General features: G+C 39.9%; 1 protein-coding gene across 2 annotated transcripts in view; it reads right to left on the bottom strand.

Annotated features, from left to right (window-relative positions):
- Nucleotides 1-21,745, bottom strand: part of OSBPL9 (oxysterol binding protein like 9) — a 75,995-nt gene that overhangs the window by 44,951 nt on the left and 9,299 nt on the right. For both annotated transcript variants that reach the window (XM_070745900.1, XM_070745901.1), the window contains exon 3: nucleotides 9,799-9,877. In XM_070745900.1, the coding sequence (XP_070602001.1) occupies nucleotides 9,799-9,877 (79 nt within the window). The remainder of the gene's footprint in view (nucleotides 1-9,798; nucleotides 9,878-21,745) is intronic.

Here is a 21,745-nt window from a genome sequence, read left to right as displayed (position 1 = left end):
GTAAGTCATAGAGCAATGTTTCTTTACACTCCGATTAACCAAATAAATATTACAATAACCTCTACAAATATTAATTTCTAAAATCAAGATAACAGCAAAATAAACAAAAATGTAAGTAAGGTCTACTATATAGTACTAGGCTCACATTCCAACTCAGCTACCCTAGCTGAAAGATACTGCCAACCTTACTAGGTAGGCCATACAGAAAACATGACAAGATAAGCCAATTCTACTTTATTATAAGGCTACATTAACAAAATTGTGCTTATCTTCAGTTTGCTGTATCATGGCTACCCACACACATAAGAATTTAGCACGTTATGATTGATTATAGCTGTTAGTTGTTAGAGCCGGGGTGGCGCAGCAGGTAGAGTGCTGTACTGCAGGCCACTGAAGCCGACTGTAGATCTGAAGGTCAGCGGTTCAAATCTCATCACTGGCTCAAGGTTGACTCAGTCTTCCATCCTTCCGAGGGGGGTAAAATGAGGACCCGGATTGTGGGGGCAATATGCAGGCTCTGTTAAAAAGTGCTATTGCTAACATGTTGTAAGCCGCCCTGAGTCTAAGGAGAAGGGCGGCATAAAAATTGAATAAATAAATAAAATAAATAGGCTACATTAAGAAACAGCCACTACTTTACTTTTTAAAAAAACAAGTTTTAATCAAAAGATTTTACATATATAATAAAAAACATTCAAAGAAAAATATAATTAAATTAATGTGAAAAAAAGAAAAAAATGAGAGAAAATATATATGTGTGTATGTCTTCTGATCTTTCTTTTGTCAACCATACATATAATTCTAATCAAACCTCTTTTAAAATTATATTGTAATTCCCTTGTTTTTATAGCTTATTTTTTCTAATCATCAAAAATTCTATTATATGCTATAATAACAGAATTTTAACAGCCTTTCTTTCCCTTCCCCTTATACCAAAGAAAATCAAGGTAAGCCTGCCTGAAGTTTCTTCGTTATTCCTTTCAGGAATAATTTTTGTAATAGCTACTGCACATTTCCTTCAAGACTATGTCCATACTCCTCTACAGTAGCCCAGTTTCACTGAAGTGCTGCCAATAACACACTTGTCTCCTTGCAACACTCCTCCCATATTCCCTCATCTGTTGTTTATGCTAACTCCAAGGAAGGAAGCAGGGCAATGTTTTTCAGATGTTGATGTTCTTATACCAGATAGTATTTTGTTGAATGTATCCATTATTTCTCAAGTTAAAAAAGATTACGGATTTTGTTAATAAAATATTAGATTTTATAAGGCAGACGAAAGAGACTGTTATGAAGTCTCTATATGGAAAGTTAAGGCATTATATCAGATTTCAATAATGTTAACCAAATAGAAAAGATCTGCTAAAAACACATTTCAAATATTAGATTTAAATTGCTTCTAATCTACTTATTCTAGAGATTTACAGAAATACCTGTTGTGATATTTATGTATTTACAGGACTAACATGGCCACCTGGCTCATATGATGCATCCAAATTGTTCACAACAATACATAAACAGCACAGTTAAAAACAAAAGTATCCTCCCTCAGAGTCCAAATCAATCATCCTCACAGCTCCTCACTTCCACTTGGGGAAAGAGTCAGATCTTCACAACCCTTTGGAAGGCTAAAAGGTTATGGATCTTGTTAATGTATGGGCAAAGTAATCCTTGTTTACAAAGGTTGTGCACACACAGAAGCGTTTAGATTAAGATCTAGTTGTGAATAACTACTCAGCCACACACAGATATACCAATTTGAATTAAAGTTTACTTTGATTAGTAATGAAATAGCATGTTCCTATAAACAGTCCAAAATCATACACATAATAGTCAGAATAACAGTCCAAATATTACCAAGTACATAGTCTTTCTTACCAATTGTCTTTCTCATAATCAGCAAAGAGATCAAGCTTAAACACATTTTAGCTGTAATACACAACTACAATACAAAGCATGCAGAGAATTGCAGAGCAAATCTAACACTGAGTAGCCATTAACAATGAGTAGCCAAAGAGAAACAGTGATTCAGAGAAATAAGCTATGAACTCCAGCTCCCTCTTGTGGCAGTGTGCAACACACCACAGCAAATCAGACATAGATCAGTTTATATACAGTGATCCCTCGGGTTTCGCGAGGGTTCCGTTCCAAGACCCCTCGCGAAACTCGATTTTTCGTGATATAGCGGTGCGGAAGTAAAACACCATCTGCGCATGCGCGCCCTTTTTTTTCATGGCCGCACATGCGCAGATGGTGGAGTTTGCGTGTGGGCGGCGGGGAAGACCCAGGGAAGGTTCGTTCGGCCGCCCAACAGCTGATCTGCTCCGCAGCGCGGCAGCAGCGAGGAGCCGAAGATGGGGTCTTCCCGCCGCCCAGGCAAAGGGGAAACCCCAAGATCGCTTGCCGCTTGCCTGTTCACCCGCCCGCCCGGCTGCTCGCTTGCCCGTTCGCCCGCCCCGGCCGCTCGCTTGCCCATTCACCCGCCCGCCCAGCTGCTCCGCTTGCCCGTTCGCCCGCCCGGCCGCTCCGCTTGCCCGTTCACCCGCCCGCCCGGCCGCTCTGCTTGCCCATTCGCCCGGCCGCTCGCTTGCCCGTTCGCCCGCCCGGCCGCTCAGCTTGCCCGTTCGCCCGCCTGCCCGGCCGCTTGCCCATTCACCTGCCCGGCCGGCCGCTCCGCTTGCCCGTTCGCCCGCCCGGCCGCTCCGCTTGCCCGTTCGCCCGCCCGGCCGCTCCGCTTGCCCGTTCGCCCGCCTGCCCGGCCGCTCCGCTTGCCCGTTCCCCCGCCTGCCCGGCCGCTCTGCTTGCCCATTCGCCCGCCCGGCCGCTCGCTTGCCCGTTCGCCCGCCCGCCCAGCTTGCCCGTTCGCCCGCCCGCCCGGCCGCTTGCCCATTCGCCCGCCCGGCCGCTCCGCTTGCCCGTTCGCCCGCCCGGCCGCTCCGCTTGCCCGTTTGCCCGGCCGCTCCGCTTGCCCGTTCACCCGCCTGCCCGGCCGCTCTGCTTGCCCATCCGCTCGCTTGCCCGTTCGCCCGGCCGCCCGGCCGCTCAGCTTGCCCGTTCGCCCGCCCGGCCGCTTGCCCATTCACCCGCCCGCCCGGCCGCTCCGCTTGCCCGTTCGCCCGCCCGCCCGCTCAGCTTGCCCGTTCGCCCGCCCGCCCGCCCGCTTGCCCATTCACCCGCCCGCCCGGCCGCTCCGCTTGCCCGTTCGCCCGCCCGCCCGGCTGCTCGCTTGCCGCTCGAGAGCAAGAGGGGGAGAGATAGAGAAAGAGAGAGAAGGAAAGAAAGAGATGAGAGAGGGAGGAAGAGAGTGTGAGAGAGGAAGAAGCAAGATAGAGAAAGAGAGAGAGAAAGAAAGATGAGAAAGGAAGGGAGTGACGTCATCGGGTGGAAAAATCGCGATATATATTGCCAACCCAACTATTTTGGACAGAGTCCTAACAGATCTGTTGGATCTCAAGTTCTAAAACAGTGGGACAGCTACTGAGAAGGCGCACCTCTGAGGTCCTATCAGATAATATTTAAAATCCCTCCCATATAACCTAGTAGGATGGACAGATACCCTCAGGGATAGGCAATCCCACAAGTAACCCAGCCCTACGTTATGAAGAGCTTTAAAGGAAGTAACTAGCATCTTCAATTGTATCCAAAAAACAACTGGAAGTCATGAAGCAATAGCTTGGGTGAGCTGAGGACAGGGGTGGGCTCCTCCCAGTACAAATCAGTTTGAATAGCAACCCACTGGTGATGTGACGATGACATCACCGAACTGGATCAGTCAGTGCCAGTCCATGAGTGCTGCCATCTTTTTTTATTCCCCCCCCCCAGCAATGCACATGCATCGCCATTTTGGTTTTAGCTTTTTAAAAAATGTTTTTCAGAGGGTTTGCACTGTACATGCGCATGTACGTGTGCAAAAGCGCACATGCCTGAGGCACAGCCACACTGCGGGAGGAAGTAAACTGACAGCGAGGTAAGTTGGAATTCACCCCTTCCTGTGGGGTACTCAAAACTACTGCTACATTCTGGACTATCTGCAGTTTCCAGATGGTCTTCATCATCATTCTTCATATTAGCAGCAACTTATATAGCAAGACTAATATAAAATATTTGATCTTTCTAAGGATGCAATCTAAAACATTTACTCAGAAGCCTCAATACAGTCAGACTTTGGAGAAGGAATTAATTATACAGTCTTAGAGCCCTCTATGTCTGTATTTTTAAAAACAATGACCCAAACTTTGTCCATGTATATTATTATATACCATATATATAAGCAGTGAAGTTCACAGGTCAATCTTTCTTTTAAAAAGTCTTATTAAATTCATCAATTTAACAATGAAAGTTGAAAAATATTGCATTTAATTATAATAGTATCATAATTCCTGATTGTAATATTGATTATTCTTTCCAGAGGGTATTTTAATCCATTTTACTTTTTGGATTCCCAAATTTTATTAATCAGTACAGATCATAACTATATAGTCTCAGATTTGTTTCTACTGAACATAATTCGTTTATCACATACTTTACCTGTTCCTTACCAGTCTAAAAATAAAACATTCTAAAGGTATATATTATTTAAATCAATTATACCTTTAGAAACATGACTATTTCATCTAAAGGTTTAATGATAATTTATATAAAATTAATCAAGGAAGTTCTTCATTTTTCCTTTGCATTTTTTAATAATAACTAAACCCTATATGAAATCATTTTAACACTTTCAAATATTCCCAGACAAAGCTCGCTGACAGTTATCAACATACGTATTTATGCCACTGTTATCAAGAGCTATCACTAGAACAGGATTAAAAGACAAGAACAGCTTGGTGTCATATTAGGTTTTGGTTACTATAATTTAAGATAAATATTGCAGCATGTCTCATACAGAAAAAATCTGATGTAGATACTAAAGAAATAGTATTTGTTTCTAGAAATCAAGCAATCTCCATAGTAAACTACATATAGTAATAAATTTTGTAACACTTTTCCAGGAGCACTCACTCAAATGGAAATAGATATGAATATACAATACTATGTAAACCTATTGTAAGATATTCAGTAATATACAGACATGAATAATGACTAAAATATCTGAATAAAAACAAAAAATGATTACATCTTTCATCTGACTTGTATGGTAAAACACCATCAGTGCAATCCACACTCTAGAAATGAATACAAAATCACTCATACTTCAATTACAAACAAGTTGAAAACCCTTAGTTATAGGCTCCTTTTAAACAGCATAATAGGAATTTATAACTTAGCAACTAAAGTCATTTTAAGATAATTGGTTTAAACATTTTATTTTGAATACGGAAAAAAGATTACCAATCCATGTCCAGCTACGGAAAATTATTTCACCTGCACCATCAACAGTAACTGCAGCTGTTATCAGCAACTTGCACTGATTTAACAATATATATTTCAGGTACACGTACAAGAACAAATAGCACAAATACACCAGAGACAAAAGATAATGGTAAGGGATGAAAGGAGAAAGCACAAGGGAAGGGAAGACACAAGGCCGGTGTTTTCTGAGTAACACATTTTATATGCACTCATAGGTCAAGGTTTGCAATTTTTCTTATCTCTTTTAAGACAAAATCAAACAGGTCTTTTGTCCATTATTCTTATTAGCCACTTTGAGTTCTTGATTACCATGGCTGATGGTGGAACCAATTGGCTATTTCTTCTGTCTCAGAGTCTCAATGCAAAACTTTGAAGCAATTTATAGAATGAGTGGGGAGAGCCTGGCTCACTTCCAATAAGGTAGCTTACCTGGGATGCTCCCTTTTATCACCACAGCAGCAGCCCTCTGAGATAGGTTGCGCTAAGAGAGAATAATTTACTCACTAAATTTCCATCACTGATAATGAACTTGAACTATCTCTTTCCTACATTCTCCAGAACCTGGTGCACATATAAACCTGGTGCACATATACTCAATGCAGTTTTATCAAAGACTCTTCTGGCTCAGATAAAGGATCATACACAGGGAAGGCACTGCCATGCTTTCGCAGTGTTTACCAGAATGTATAAAGGAACTGTTCTATCTCTTGAGAACAAAACCCACCTGTGCTAAGTAAATCAGCAGCCAAAGGTGTCTCAAGTGTACAGTCATATTTAATGAAATAGGACTATAATTGCTGCACCTAAGGGCATCTGCTTGATTTCAAAATTAAGTAGATACTGTCCTCAAAATTTTATACGTTTTTATAAGTATTGCAATCTGTTTATTATTGGGACTACTTCAAATATTTTATAGTGTTTAAAAGGAAATCATCTTTATTTAGAACCTTTCCTATTTTTAATTATTTTATCATCTCTTGTGTTAGTATATTAGAAGGGCCGGGTTTTTTCTCTATACACATAGTCTTGGCAGTTGGATAGTACATTTTAAAAATATCCACATACTCCCTTAATATTTTATTAATATTTTATTCCTTAAGCATTTTCTCTTAAAATGTTGAAAACAATTCTGGCTTGCATTTTTTTACACTGATTATGCAGCATCTAGTATTCCTACTCTATTTCCCCAAAATAAGATTCCCCTGATAAGAAGCCTAATCAGGCAATAAGGCCAAGCGCTTATGTCAGGGTTCAAAAGAGTCTTATTTTCGGGGAAACACAGTACTGTACTGTAGTTTATTCTTAGGATTGATTTATTATAATATGAATGGCAGTAGTTCCCCTTTCTCTGATTTCCAAAGAATTCAAAAAACATGGAGTACTGGAGGTTGAATTCTGCCTAGCGTTTATACATCATATATTAAATTAAAATATTTCAAAATGTGTAATTTGTCTATGATTTTATTAAACCTTTCTACCTCACTTTCTAACCAAATGGAACAAATGGTTTTTTTTTAAAAAATATCTGCTTACAAAGAATTGATAGCTATCCCAGAATTTTTTTATTCTATAGATTTGATTGCTTTATCTAATATAGAACTTTGTATAACACCTTAAGTGTGAAATTTATGTAATTTTTATAATGCTCCAATCCCCTAACTTTGGATGGGTTAAAATGTTCTCAAAGCAACCCTAAAAAAATTGTTGTATTTCCTGAAAGGTCCTCTTAAAAGTTTTCAAAAGTTTTCTAAAAACCAGAAGAAAAGTGGCCAAAAGAGTTTTGCAGAGTCAACATGTTTCACAACTAAACTATAATAACTAAAGTATCTTGTCTTTTAGTTCAATCCTTAACAGGGTAGCTCTTGATAGTCTAATAGGCAGTCCTTGTTGTAACCTGGCACTATACTTTATAAAGCTTTATAGGTTATATTCTTTATTTTAAATTGGAACTAAATGGAGGAATCAAAAAGCTCAAGGTCACTGCTGCCAATGCCTCTTGCTCTAAGCAGGACTATAAATTGTGTACCAACCAAAACCAACCAAAGGTCTGCTTGGCCATAGCTTCCTCCACCAGATGCTGTGAGTCAAAAAGCAACCAGAAACCAGAAACCTATTCCTTTAATAAAGAATAGTGTACCTGTACCTTGTATAGAGCCTCAGACTCCATCTTACATAATGTGACTTGCATCTAGCTAGCAACAGGGCAGTAGTGATCATTCCCTAGATTTCTGAAATTGTTGTGGCCACATATCCTCCCTGCCCTTGGTATAATGGTTCATGAAGAACTTGAAACTTGCAAGAGCAAAACTTCATTAGTGCCTAAACAAATCATATTACTAAAATCTACATGCTCATCACCATTGAAGCATAGGCGGATACGGTTTTATTAGGTACACACCTGGCATTTAGTAGCACTGGCCTGAGTTTAATCACTGAATAATCTGACCACCATTTAGTGGGATAGAAGAGGGAACCTGCACTAGTGTACAAGTTCCCCATTTCCTGCAATGGCCTACCCAGCATTCTCTCTACTCATCTGTCAAACTGCAAGCCCAGTCTCTTCAACCACAGAGATGTATCCCAGTTAGCCATTCAACATTTCTGCTCCTAAGTGATTCTTCATATTGATCTGTAAATAGTGTATATATATATCTCAATGTTTATGAAGATATAATTAGAAAAACTGTAAAATTAACAAGGTGAGTCAGCTCTTGGAATGTCAGATGTAATTTCATTTTTCTAGAATATGATAAAGTGAACCAAATGTAAGAAAAAACTTCATATTTCATAATACAAATGTACCACATGTGTTTGTGTGTTAAAACATAGTTAGAACTTTTTAAAAGTACAATTGTATTTTATTATTCTTAAATTGATAATAGGTCACAGATAATACCAGTAGCATCTGTATCACTGCTAATACATAAATAATCGGTTCACATAAGAGGAATCTCCTAGATATTTAGTCCTTGTTTTAAAAATTGCAGTATCATCCCATGCTATATATCAATGTAAGAGTAAAATCACAGTAATGTTAAATTTCATATAATTAAACAATCCAGATATAACTAATTTTAGTGGATATTTCTAAGATAAAATTACTTTCTTTTGTTTATGATGGCCTTATCTCTCAAGATAATTTCCTTTCTGCAGGTAACAAAAACTGTAGAACTGCAGTTCCTTTAACAGCTGCAGTAGAAAACGACATTCCTCGAGCTATGCAACAGAGCTAACACCTTCCCAAGAGTATAGATTATTAGCATTAACCATTTTTCCCAAAAATGAGGTTAAAATTTGTATTCTGCTGTATTTTGTAATTTTATGTAGAAATTCTAAGACTGAGATAAATATACAATACATAGTAATACTGTAAACTTGTAATGTATTTTTTTTTCTATTGTGCAATGTTTAATGTAATTCCCCTCCCCACAAAAGCTATAGGATAGTCAAGTCATTGAGAATACAAGTTACACATGTACACAATATGGAACATAGAGTTTGTCTTTATAGGTATTTCATGAATGTTGATAAATATTATAATTTTCTATCCAAGGATAAAACAAAGATACTGTACTATAAATTCTACAGACTTTTAATGCAGAATGAATTGGTTTACCGGTAAAAATTTTTTAAAAATGCTTACTCATGAGGAAATAATTTACAGGTTACCGAGAATGAACAACAAAAATTTAGCTATCAGAGAAAACAATTATGATTTAAAGTAAAACAGCAAGCTTGGAAATTGTAACATTATATAAAACCAATATAGTTATAAATATAAATTTTGCAGGTTATATAAAGTACAAATAAAAAACACAGTACCTTACCCTTTCTATTTGTCAACCATAGCATGCAATGACGAAACATAGCAGTAACAGATGGCATTGGAGTTAGTAAATATGAATAAAAAGGTAAATGGCAGCAGAATGGTGATTGGTTGACAACAGCAATGAAATATGGATGAAATTAATGAGAGCATGTAAATCCTGAATCAGAAGTCCACCTTTAAATCAAATGTTCCCTCTCATCTCCCATTTAGATTCTATATCAACAAAAGCTGCAACCTTACATGGTCTTTGTGACTCTCTCCGTGCAGAAAGCACAACAGCAGTTCTGGATATTAAAGACCGGTGGTGCTTTCTTTCTTTCTTTTTTTTTAAAGAATACTCAACAACAAAAACCCATTATTCTCTCCCCCTTGACCGAGGCAGCCTTTAAATTTTTAATCTGCATATGCTGCCAATGCTACAGTCTTTTCCAGCACATATGTATACACTGCAGATATAAATCCTTGCCTAACGCATAGTGCTCCTGAGTTCAGAATGTTCTCTGTACATTTTCAAGCACTTCAATTTCTACAGTTTTTTAAATTACTCTATTAATTAAACATCCGAGCATTTTCTGTGATTGGAATTAATGTAATAAAGAGCTTTTCTTTCAGCTCACCCTGGAAATGGAAGGTTTTCTGATCAACAGTTATTGTGAAGGTGCTGTCGTCTTCATCATCTATACCAATCACAGCTCCCTGTGAAACAAAGAGCAAAAATCCTGATAAGCAAAGCAGTGACATCACAGCAGCATGCAGTCTATTTCTACAAGACTAGAATGCAAAATTCAGGCAAATTTTCAAAGGCTTACTGATTCAGTTTCTAAAAATTAAACAATGTTTGTTAGACTAATTGTACTTTATGCAGATAATGTATTATAGCTTTTCTGCAGCATAGGGATGGGGATGTTTTGGCAAGAAATCAGAAACCAAAAAAAATAAATGACTTTTCCAGAATTAAGCTTAGGTAAAGTAACCTAGGCATCCTCAAATCCAAACATCGGTTTGAGTATTCTTATAAAGTCATATAGCGAGTATATGTGATATACATATGTGAGAATTAAGGTCCTTCAAAAAAATTATAATTTTATATATTATCATTTAAATGGTATGCTTGAAATACGTCTTGTTCTATTATTTTCAGTCTACTATTGCAATTAGTTTGAATCCGCAATTGCATAATTTAATTTATTAAATTTGTATGCCGCCCCGAGTCTACGGAGAGGGGCAGCATACAAATTTAATAAATAAATAATTTTTTGGATTCCACATAACTTTGAATAATAATACTCTTTTATTTTCTAAATGGCAACAAGATTAGGCTGGAAAGATCAGGCATGCAAGGGGACTTCAGCACATGGAAACCAGGGGTGGGTCCTACTTACTTTCCCTACTGGTATGAGGGCACACCGGAAATGCGTGTTTTGCCCCCATTGCTCCCAGGTTAAACTGGTCTGCACACGTGCAGAGGGTTATTATCGCATAAATTTGGCTCTGGTGGATGGATTTTAAGCCGGAGGACCAGTTTCAGGTGTGTGTCCAGCTGGCCATTGCTGCCGGTTTGGCGAGGGGGAGGGGGATTCCCACTACCAATACTAGAGAACCGGTCCAAACCAGCAAGAATCCACTTCTGACAGAGGCAGGAAAGAAAGATTTAGATCAGACAAGTGTTGGAGAAAAACATTGAAGGTAGATCATGGAAAAGAATGAACAGTGTAGAAAGATTAAGGTAAACTAAGGAATATGAAGGGAGACTCATAAGTAGGAGTATTTGAAGACAAGAAAGAAGGGAAGAGGAGAATAGAGACAAACAGAAGGTTGAAAACAAAATGCAGTGGGCATAGCAAGAAAAAAAATGTTGGAAGATGTAGGGTGGGAAGGGTCTATGGTAGGCTACCTAAATCCCATAATGGTCTGAATGTTGACCAGACTTTGCACTTGCTGTATTCCTGTTATGAGGTATTCCCCACATCATGCTGGAAGAACAGTAGCCCCAAAACTACAAAAAAATAACACCCTATTTTTTGGTTATCATGAGAAATGGCTTACATAGAAATGACAAGTGGATCGAAATGAACAGCAAGAAATTTAATAGCAGTGATCTAGATAGTGACTTATGATACATTACAGCATCCCCATTGTCATGTGATCAAAGTTTAGACGCCTAGAAACGGACTCATATTTATGACAGTTGCAGTGTCCCAGGGTCATGTGATCAACTTTTACAACCTTCTGACAAGTAAAGTTAACAGAGAAGCCAGATTCACCTAGCAAGTGCAATGATTCACTTAATAACTGTGGCAAGAAAGGTCATAAAGTGGGATAAAACTCAATTAACAAATGTCTCACTTAGCAACAGAAATTTGGGGCTCAATTGTGACCGTAAGTTGAGGATTACCTGTACAGGATGAGGGAGAATTGGCTTGGTGGTAGTATGTGAAAAGATATCATGTTTTCCCCAAAGTAAGACCCTGTCTTATATATTTTTGAACCCTGAAATAAGCGCTTGGCTTTATTGCCATGCACTCAAAAGCTCGATTGGGCTTATTATCAGGGGATGTCTTTATTTTGGGGAAACAGGGTAGTAGGTGTTTTACTACATCACAGATTGAATCCAAGCCAATGATACCCAAGACACCCAAGACGGTAAAAATGCAAATACTTTAGGGTACATTAAAAGGATCATAAAATGGAGATCAAAGGAGATAACTATCAAATTCTACTTAGGCTAAAGTCCCACTGAAAATTATGCTGTATGTTTCAGGCACTCAATTCAAAAAACAAAAACAAAACATTCACAAATGACCTGTCAAAAACTGGTTAAACTGGATTCTGTTTAGCTAACGAGAGAAAATTAAAGAATATATTAGAATTGGAAGGACAAACGTGAGGTGTGGTTGACATACTTTTATGGTACGATAAAGTTAAAGTTAATGTGGATTTTAAAAATCACTATGTGAGATGTCTTCCTAAATATACGGAATAAATACAAACCTCAGCTGTATCCAAAAATAACTTTATTGGTCTTAGCACAGGAAACATTTTATGGAAAAGGAGCAGAGAGCAGAGGATTTGTTAATACAGGAAGATGAAGAACTTAAAATGAAGTCAAGGAAATAATTGTCTGCGGAAGGTCATAGATTTCAATGGTTTTCATACACACAGTTAAAAGAAATATTTAATATAAAAAGAGTAATTAGAACTGAGAAAAATAAAAATGGAATTTGAAAATGAGTAATGCACAAATAATGAATGGGTAATTGCAAAAACGTAAATTTTAATATTTATTATTGGGACTTATGGCTACTGAATTAGGAAAGACTCATGGAAGATTAATTATTATTAATATTGTAATAATAACAAGGTTATTCTATGCACAAAGTATTTAACATACAAAGGAGGAACAGATCTTTAAATTGTTAGAACGAGTGGAAGTGGCAAAATTGCCCTGTCTGATCAGGAAGAAAAAAAGACAAGCTTTTATAAAGGGCTGGAAACCTTTTATGGACTTCTTGCTAAAAGGAGAAAAAAGTGAAAGAATGATTTTTGGATTTAATGATTGAAAAATATGAGAATTTAATGTTGGATTAAAAGGATTTTGGAAAAGATAAGAGGAAGGAAGGAAAATAGTTTATCAGTATCAGTTGAAAAGACAATGAGAAGTTCCTGTAAATTCACTAGTTTTCTTTTTTCTTTTCTTGCATTTTCTTTTCTCTTCTACCTTTTTTGTTTAGATTTATCTTTTACTTTCAGTAAGTAATAAATGTCATTGCAGATAATCCTCAATGTACGACCCCAATGGAGCCCAAAATTTCTGTCGTTAAGTGAGACATTTGTTAAGTGATTTTGTTCCCATTTTGCAACCTTTCTTGCCACCGTTGTTAATTGAATCACTGCAGTTGATAAATTAGTAATCTGGACGTTAAGAGAGTCTGGTTTCCCCATTGACTTTGCTTGTCAGAAGATCACAAAAGTGGATCATTTTACCTTGGGACACAGAAACGGTCATAAATATGAACCAATTGCCAAGAGTCTGAATTTGATCACATGGTTATGGGGATGCTACAAAGTTCGTAATTCTGAAAAATGGTCATAAGTTGCTTTTTTCAGTGCCATTGTAACTTTGAATGGTCACTAAGTAAGTTATTGCAAATTAAGGACTATCTGTTTTAAATTCTTGATAGGTAAAATATAAATGTACAGAACCTGAGGGGTGACACAGCAGGGAGAGAAGGGAGGCAAAGGGAAAGAGAGCATAATACAATGAAGGTAGGCTGAAGGAAAGAGGATGTAGGTCTGTCCAAGTGCAAGAGGTCCAAGGAGAAGAAAGCACAATATGTGTAAGCATATGGAGACTACTGTAAGGAGGGTATGACACTGTGCACAGGAAGACTGGGGCAGATTAACCACAGTGACCTGTGATCTTTCCCTGCTAAAAGATTATTTATTTATTCATTCATCCCATTTATTTTTTATGTTTGGTATGTATGTGTTGTTTGGTTTTAAATATGATAGGGCTTTATATGCTTCTTTTTAATATTAGATTTGTTTCGATGTAATATTGTTTTTTATTATTGTTGTGAGCCGCCCCGAGTCTTTGGAGAGGGGCGGCATACAAATCTAATAAATAATAATAATAATAATAATAATAATAATAATAATAATTATTATTATTATTATTATTATCCTGGTGAGGTCAGCTGGGAAGGTTACAAATCACAATCATTTAACTAAGGGACATCACAACTATCATAAATATGAGCTGGTTGCACCCAAACTGCAATCACATGATCATGGTGGTGGCACAATGATGACCATAACTTTGAGGACTGGTTGCAAGTAAAACTCATTCAGCACCATTATTTCTTGGATCTTCATAAATGAAGTTATAATTTCATGATGTGAATTAACTTTTGAATTATTTTTTTTGTACATGATTATACGGTAAATTTTTGCACAGTGGATCACATGGGTTGTCCAAGCAAGCTGGAAGCTCATTCTATTCAGTTATTAAATATAATATAATCATTATTTTAAACAGCTCTTCGTTACATTTTTAAAGATGCAGGCATCTTTACAGAACTGACAAACCAACATTAGAACAAGAAAAGGTGCGGGAGAATGTATGTTTTTTGACAGACCACTATATTTTTGGTATATTAAAATAAGTAAAATTCTCTTAGTTTTCTTCCCCCACTAATGCTTCTCAGGAAATTGTTCTTTTTTTAAAAATGAATTTACAAAGATACTTCAATAAATGACTATAGATGCAGTGTCTAGATACCTGCAAAGGGACTACATATAGAAACACCAATTACTTGGTTCAGAGGAAAATACACTTATGTGCAGTAAAGCATTATTGTCAATAAATAGACTTCTTGACGAATAGAGTTTAACTCCTATGTTAACTCCCGTGGTGAACGAAACTTTTTAATCCACAGTCTCTGGTACATTCTAACAATCAATAGCTCTGAAAGAAATAGGTTTATTTCCTAAAGTAGTTTTCTTTTACACATCTGTAAATTGATCATTTTTTCTCCAATAAGAAAGATGAAAGTATAATAAAAAATTCTAATAGTCAATTCTCAATTATATAAGTAAGAAGAATTGGCAGAACTAGAAATTTATGCTTTTAACATAAACGGAAACAAGAAAAACTGTTATAATATGCATAATACTGTACATCTTAATTCTAAACCCTGATTACAATTCTGATGGGTGTACTCCCAACTGTGTCTTCAAAACTGATCGTGCATATGTACACTCTCATAAAGAGCTGCTTCATACACGAATTACTAATATATTTTAATTATATATTTTAGGGAGAACTGTGTTCCGTGCAGTCCTGAAAGATTCTGGAAAAATATTAATACCGTATCCATGCTAGAAAATGAATATCATTGATATGTTATATAAGGTACACTTAGCACTGTTCCTTCAACACTGTCAAACTATTTACTAAGTCTGCACTACTATTAATCTTCTCATCATTCCTATCATCCATCTCCTCCCACAAATGATTGTTTGACTGTAACTTTGTTGCTTGTATTCTTACAATTTATATTGACTGGATCCTAACATGATTCAATTGCTTATTTGTACCCAGACTATCATTAAGTGTTGTACTTTATGAGTCTTGACAAACTTTTCTTTTATGTACACTGAGAGCATATGCACCAAGACAAATTCCTTGTGTGTCCAATCACACTTGGCCAATAAAATTCTATCCTATTCTATTCTAGAAATACACAGAGTTTCCTTCAAACATGCATACATTTCAGAATAAGACACAGACATTGCACAAAAACACATGTTTTATATGAATCCAGCCAAATGTGGTTTATTTAAAAAACCATTGTTAAAACAATCAAGTCACACTCAAGATTCAAGCTGAACAGCCACATTGAATCTGAAAAGCTGACATTGATCAGTAGGATTAGTCCAAGACCTTTTTCTACCTGAGGTGAACCAGCAATGTGTTCCACCTGAGCCAACTATCTCTAATGTAAGTCTATTTCACCAGGTGGTTATAAAAAATAATCCCTTTACTTCTGGAGGGAAGGTAGAGTATAAATACAAATAAGAAATATATTTGTAAACATTTAGACAATTATACAATTATACATTAAGGGTTAAAAATTCAAAATTGGAAAAAGAAAATCTTTGATTCTGTTTTGTCCAATCAACATGACATTGTCTGTGAATAAACACTGCAAAAATGCTAGAAACATTATGCATTTCTTATCAGAAACATTGGATTTAGGGAAAATTACCACTAGGTAAGAAAATATATGGGGTAATTGCCAATTTATATTTAGACATATTTATTTAAAAATTGAATATATTTAGGCAAAATGTGAAAATAACTGTAGTAATTTTCTCCCTCATCACCTGACTTCTGACTGTTGTATAGATTCAGAGTCTACCCAAAACAAGAACAACAGGATTATTATACTAGAGGAGTATCATATACTACCATAATTTCTTCCAGTAACATAGGAACTTTTGTCATTACTGTTTCTATTATTATAGATAAAATGGATATTCTATTTCTCAGAAAGTAATCCAAAAAATGCAGACAAGATGAACTGGATGTGTTCTTTCTTTATTTGAAAATTGACGGCTCGGGCATTGGTCTTACGCCTCTTCTCATGGGATGGAGACAGCAATCAGGAATGGGTTGATCTCATTGATTCACTGATTGGACTGAGTCTGTCAGAACTTTAAGAAACTCCTCTGTTGCTAGGGCTTCACAGCTTTTGATGAAGATGAAATGATGGACTCGATGTGTCTTGTTGTCAGGCGCGTTGCTGCTACCCTTGACAGGTGCGTTGATCCTGGATAGATGGCCAGGCTGTCGTCAGGGTGGGACTGGATGCTGTCTCCGTTCCATGAGAAGAGGCATAGCAGCTAAGATCAACACCTTTTCATCAGTGGGTGAAGAGGTGATCAACACCTCTTCATCAGCTTCTTCATCCAGGAATGGGACATACCAAAGCTGGCTTGTCCCCATGGGTGGGTTGCAGCCTGGTCTGAGCTTCCCTGGTCTGTGGCAATGCTCTGCAGCACCCGTCATCCAAACGCCACCTCTGCGGAAGCGAATCTGTCCAGTTTATAGTTCCTAATAAAGAGAGAGGGAAAAGACCAGGTGGCCGCTCTACAGATCTCCTCTAAAGAGGCCTGCGCTGCTCACACCGCCATCGTGGCTGCGCTCCTGGTGGATTGTGTGCCCAGGAGGCAGGATGCCCTGCAGCTAGTATGCTTTGGCTATGCATGCCCTTAGCATCTATCTATCATAGAAGCTGACACCTTCCTGCCCAAGGAAGTGGGTTAGAAAGATAAGAATAGAGATTCTGACTAAAGACGGATGCCCTTTTTATGTACATTTTATGACATCCAACGTGTGCCACTTCTGCTCCAGGGTGTAAACAGGAGCCAGACACACGTTTGACCTTTGGAACCATGAGCACATCATGAGCACAAATCTGTCAGAGTGAAAAATGCAGAGGTCCACCCTCTCTGAGAGGGCCTGTAACTCCAAAACCTCCTGGCTAATGTAATAGCCATGAGGAATGCCACCTTGAAAGTAAGTTATTGTAGGGTGGCTGAACGCAATGGCTCGAACGGAGGTCCGGTGAAGGCATTCAAAACCCTGGACAGGTCCCATGTAGGGTACCTGTGCACCACTCTTTAAGAAGTGGCGCACTGTGAGGTGGTGAGTCAAGAACTGAAGCTTCCCACATGAGAGCACCAATGCAAGAGCTGCTATCTGTCCCTTGTCCAAGCCATCCTGGAGGCACTCCAGGATTTGGGCCACTGTCACCTTTGTGGGGAGGAGATCGGTTTTATCACACTAGATTCAAAAGTTCCGCCAGGTGGAATTAGGAATGCCCACCATGGAAGGTCTCCTGGAAACCTGGATGGTGTTGACCCTGGAGGAAAGATTGTCCTCCCACAGAACGCTCCACTCAATTACCAAGCAGTCAGATAAAGCCACTGTGGTTCTAGATGAACCAGTGCCCTTTGGCTGGGTGAAACCTTGTCCTGAGGGATCCTCCAAGGACAAGCACCAACAGGCTCACCAGGTCAGCAAATCATGGGCATCTGGCCCAGTGAGTGGTGAGGAGCAGGATCTCTGCCCTCTCTGCAACCACCTTCCAGATTACTCTCGGGATCAGAGGGAGCGGTAGGAAGGCATAGAGCAGTTCCTGAGGCCAAGAACATCAGAAGGCATCGATCCCTTCTGCCTCCGGAGCCAGAAATCTGCTGTAAAAACATGGCAGTTGAACATTGGTTGGGGTGGCAAACATATCTGCCACTGGGATGCCAAACCGGTCCGAGAGTTCCTGAAACAGTGATGGGTGCAAGTGCCACTCTGCATGATTGACTGAGGCTCTGCTGAGCCAGTCCACCTACACATTTGTCACCCCAGATATATGCTCTGCCACAATGGATAGGCGTGCCTCTCTGCCCAGAGACCACCCATCATATTCCTGCTCCTGGACTTCGATCCTGTTCCCCCAATGGTTTATGTGGGCATGTGGGCTTTGGCAGCCACATTGTCCATCAGTACTAGGACGTGCTTGCCAGTAACTGTCTGCTGGAATTGACAGAGGACCAGATTGCTCCCCCTTAGCTCCAGCCAGTTGATGTTTTGGGCCCATTCCCTCTGGTTCCACTGTCCATGTACCCTCTGTGAAGAAAGGTGCACACACACCCTAGCCGAAGAGGCTGGTGTCCATAATAAGAATGAGATGCTCAGGTTCTTTGAAACAACAACCTTTGGCTAGGGCCAGGGACATACACCAGGCTAACGACTGGGTGACTTCCAAAGGAACCAGGACCCTGGATGGCGAGTCGCTCTTGCCTGTCCTCTGAAATGGCAAGAGAAACCATTGGAGGTCTCTAGAGCACAGGTGTGCCCAGGAGCTGAGAGAGCAGGGCCAATGGAATGGTCCACTCCCTCTTGATCAGACGTGCCAGATCTCTGAGGCTGGTCTGTCGCTCCTGGGATAGGTAAACCTTGCAGTCTACTGTGACAATAATTGCTCCCAAATGGAGCAGACAGTTCATGGGGATAAGGTGTCAGGCTGAAGCCATCTTTGGCAATTATAGACTTTGGCCTGCCACAGTAGAATAGTATCATGGGCATTGGGAGGGGTCTTTGCATGAGAGGGAAAGTTACTAGCCACAACAAATAGCCTAACTCTGTTAAAAAGTGCTATTGCTAACATGTTGCAATCCGCCCTGAGTCTAAGGAGAAGGGCGGCATAAAAATTGAATGAATGAATGAATGAACGAACGAACAAATAAATAAATAAATTCCTTTCTTGAAGTCCAGGGTCATCCTTTGTTCTGCACCAACAGATGTAAGGAGGAGGTTAATGAATCCCTGCAACCGGAGTAACCGGACTGGTCCTCATAATGAACTTGTGGGTGGGGGGGACAAGGGATGAACCTTAACCTGGGTGGGTACCAGAAGGAAGTTAGTATCAGGATGGCAACAGTGTGACCAGTGTGAGCTGCTATTATCAGGTTGTTAAGATCTTGGTGTGGTCTGGTATCTGACACTGGGATCCCAACCTGAAGCTGGCAGAGCCAAATTACAGATATGTGGTTGAAGGAAAAGGTGGCTGTTGACGCTTGGATCACCCATGCTGCTGCTTGATAGTACCTCTGCAGAACCAGATCTGCCCTTCTGTCCTCAGGTTTCAGAGCCTCCTCAGGAGTACCTGGTAAGGAGGAAGCAGAGTATAAAGCCGCCACGGGTGCGTCAATTGATGGGAGCCGAATTGCTCTGATTAGCTCAGACCCAACGTTATAAAATGTGTGGTCAGTCAATGTTGGCAATGGACCAGCGGCAGGGGAGGGCCATTGTCTTTGAACCACAAAAAGACATGGTGAAGGGATAGCCTCCGCCTCCCTGGTGGGCTCTGAAAAGATCAGATCTGCCTGGTCAGCATCTGCCTCCGGTGCTGAGTCTGGATGTTGAACTCCAAACCTGACTGAATTCTTTGCTTTAAAAGAAGCAATTTGAGCTGGAATAACCCGGTAAAGGCCAATTGTTCTGGTAGTCCTTTGTCTTCTGACAGGTCTGCCTCCCTGTGGTCTCAGAGAGCAGTGAGCAGCTTGGGTAAGAAGGGAGGGGGGGAATAAGCCTCAGGAAAGGTCTTCAAGTCCCTGATAACAAAGGATCTCAGAGCACATGAATGAGACTCATCTAGATTGCTGCTGAAGCCCAGCAGCGATGCCCTCTTTAATGGCATAATCAGTAATGGTCTGCAGGTCAGGGTGTCTGATGGGATCCACCTTCGACTCAGAGAGAAGACCAGCAGCTGTAGGTGTGAAGGTGGCTTCTGGGGTCACTGGCATGGGCCCGAGGCAAAGTGGGGTTGTTGGCTAAACCCTCAGGGTGTATGAAAAATCCCTGCCCTGGACCACCTTCAGGAGACTAACCATAGCCATTGACTATCTGGGGTTGGAAGACCTGGGAGCTCCTTTCTCAGGAGGGCTAAGAGGCTTGAGATTGCCAGTCTGAGAGCAGAGGTGTTTTAGGGCTTTATCCCTTCTAGCCTCCACATTTAAATCTGCCTTCACGCTCCTATGACTATTGCCTTCCTTTCCTGCAGCTTTAGAGCTGTGCTTAATGTATGACTTTGTTGCAGGCTGCTCTGATGAAGCCAACTGCTTTCCCGCCTTTTGGTTAACAGTCATCTGTCATTTTATCTGCCATTTTAAACAGGTGACAGCTTAACCTGTGGAGTTAAAAGTAGGCAATGTGAGAAAGAGACAATTGCCCTATTTCCAGAGGGCAGCTATGGTGCTAAATACCAAAAAGGCTGAGCCACACCGATCCACAATCAGATTAGCTGGAGTCAGGCTCCAATTGCTAAGTAAATGTTAACTCTCGCTCGTGCTAAACCCAAAGACCTATCATGCAGCCCTGTCAATGCCACCAAACTGTGGGGCATTAGACACCCAGGACAATTTATCTTTGGTAATTCAGAAGAGAGAGGCAGAATGAGAAGGTAACAGCTCTAATTCCTCTGCTGTAGAAATGCTTTCAGACAGCCTTTTTCACCCCCGTGCGGAGAATGAAAGTTCCAGTCACACCAGCAGCTCGAATAGGGGAGAATCAGGAGCGCGCAGCTTCAAGGACAGCTCAGAAAGGCAGGCAGTTCTAGCGACAGGAGAGGAGAGTGCGAAGCTCTCAGCCAAGAGTCTGTGGAATCCCCTCTCAATCCTAACTCCAGACGTGGGACACATCCCTTTTGTCACTTCTGAGGCTGTCGAGGGCCAGAGGAGACGAGGCAAGCTCTTACACGCTGCCCTGATTTGCCACTGAAAGGAGAAATGCTGCAACTCTACCTATGTAATAGGGGGTCCACAGCACAATCCACTCACAGTTCAAAATCCATTCCACCAAAACTGAGATAAGGAGGAAACGAGTGGAAGGGATGAAGGTTGACAAGTGTCCTCGCTGAGGGCTGAGTCGAAAACTGGTAAGCTCTAGCAACAGAGGAGTGTCTCAGTCCAATCCTTGAGTAGACAAGGTCTACTACACTAGATGGACTATGAGATCTTTTTCTGCCATCAATCTTCTATGTTTCTATTCCTGGATGCTGTCTCCACCCACTATGAAGACTGGCCATGGGTACTTGAAACTTGCTCCATATTATTGTATAGACTCCAAATACTTTGTGACTGAGTAATTATTAAACGTACTTATATTCAACTTGACAACCCAGTGACACATTGGGTTATTTTTTTGAGGGAAAAGTAATGAAGTTTGATGTGATCAGAATAAACAGTAAATTTAGGCTGACCATACTTTTTTTCACCCTCAATGCTGAATGGTTCCATGATCATCTAAGAAGAGGATCATAAATACAAAAATAATTTTAGCAGCAAATAAACTTTAATAATGAGAATATTTTCCTACTGAAACAGATAAATGGAATAACCACAGGCAAGCAAAAAAGGTAGTGGAAATGAGAGCAATGTCTAACTTCCTGTTGACTTCCCCATTGACTTCCTTTGTGGGAGTCTTGAAGGCAGTGTAAGAAA

This window comes from Erythrolamprus reginae, chromosome 3 (assembly GCF_031021105.1).
Source record: "Erythrolamprus reginae isolate rEryReg1 chromosome 3, rEryReg1.hap1, whole genome shotgun sequence".
NCBI classification, from domain to species: domain Eukaryota; kingdom Metazoa; phylum Chordata; class Lepidosauria; order Squamata; family Dipsadidae; genus Erythrolamprus; species Erythrolamprus reginae.
This window is presented reverse-complemented; position numbering and strand designations above follow the sequence as displayed.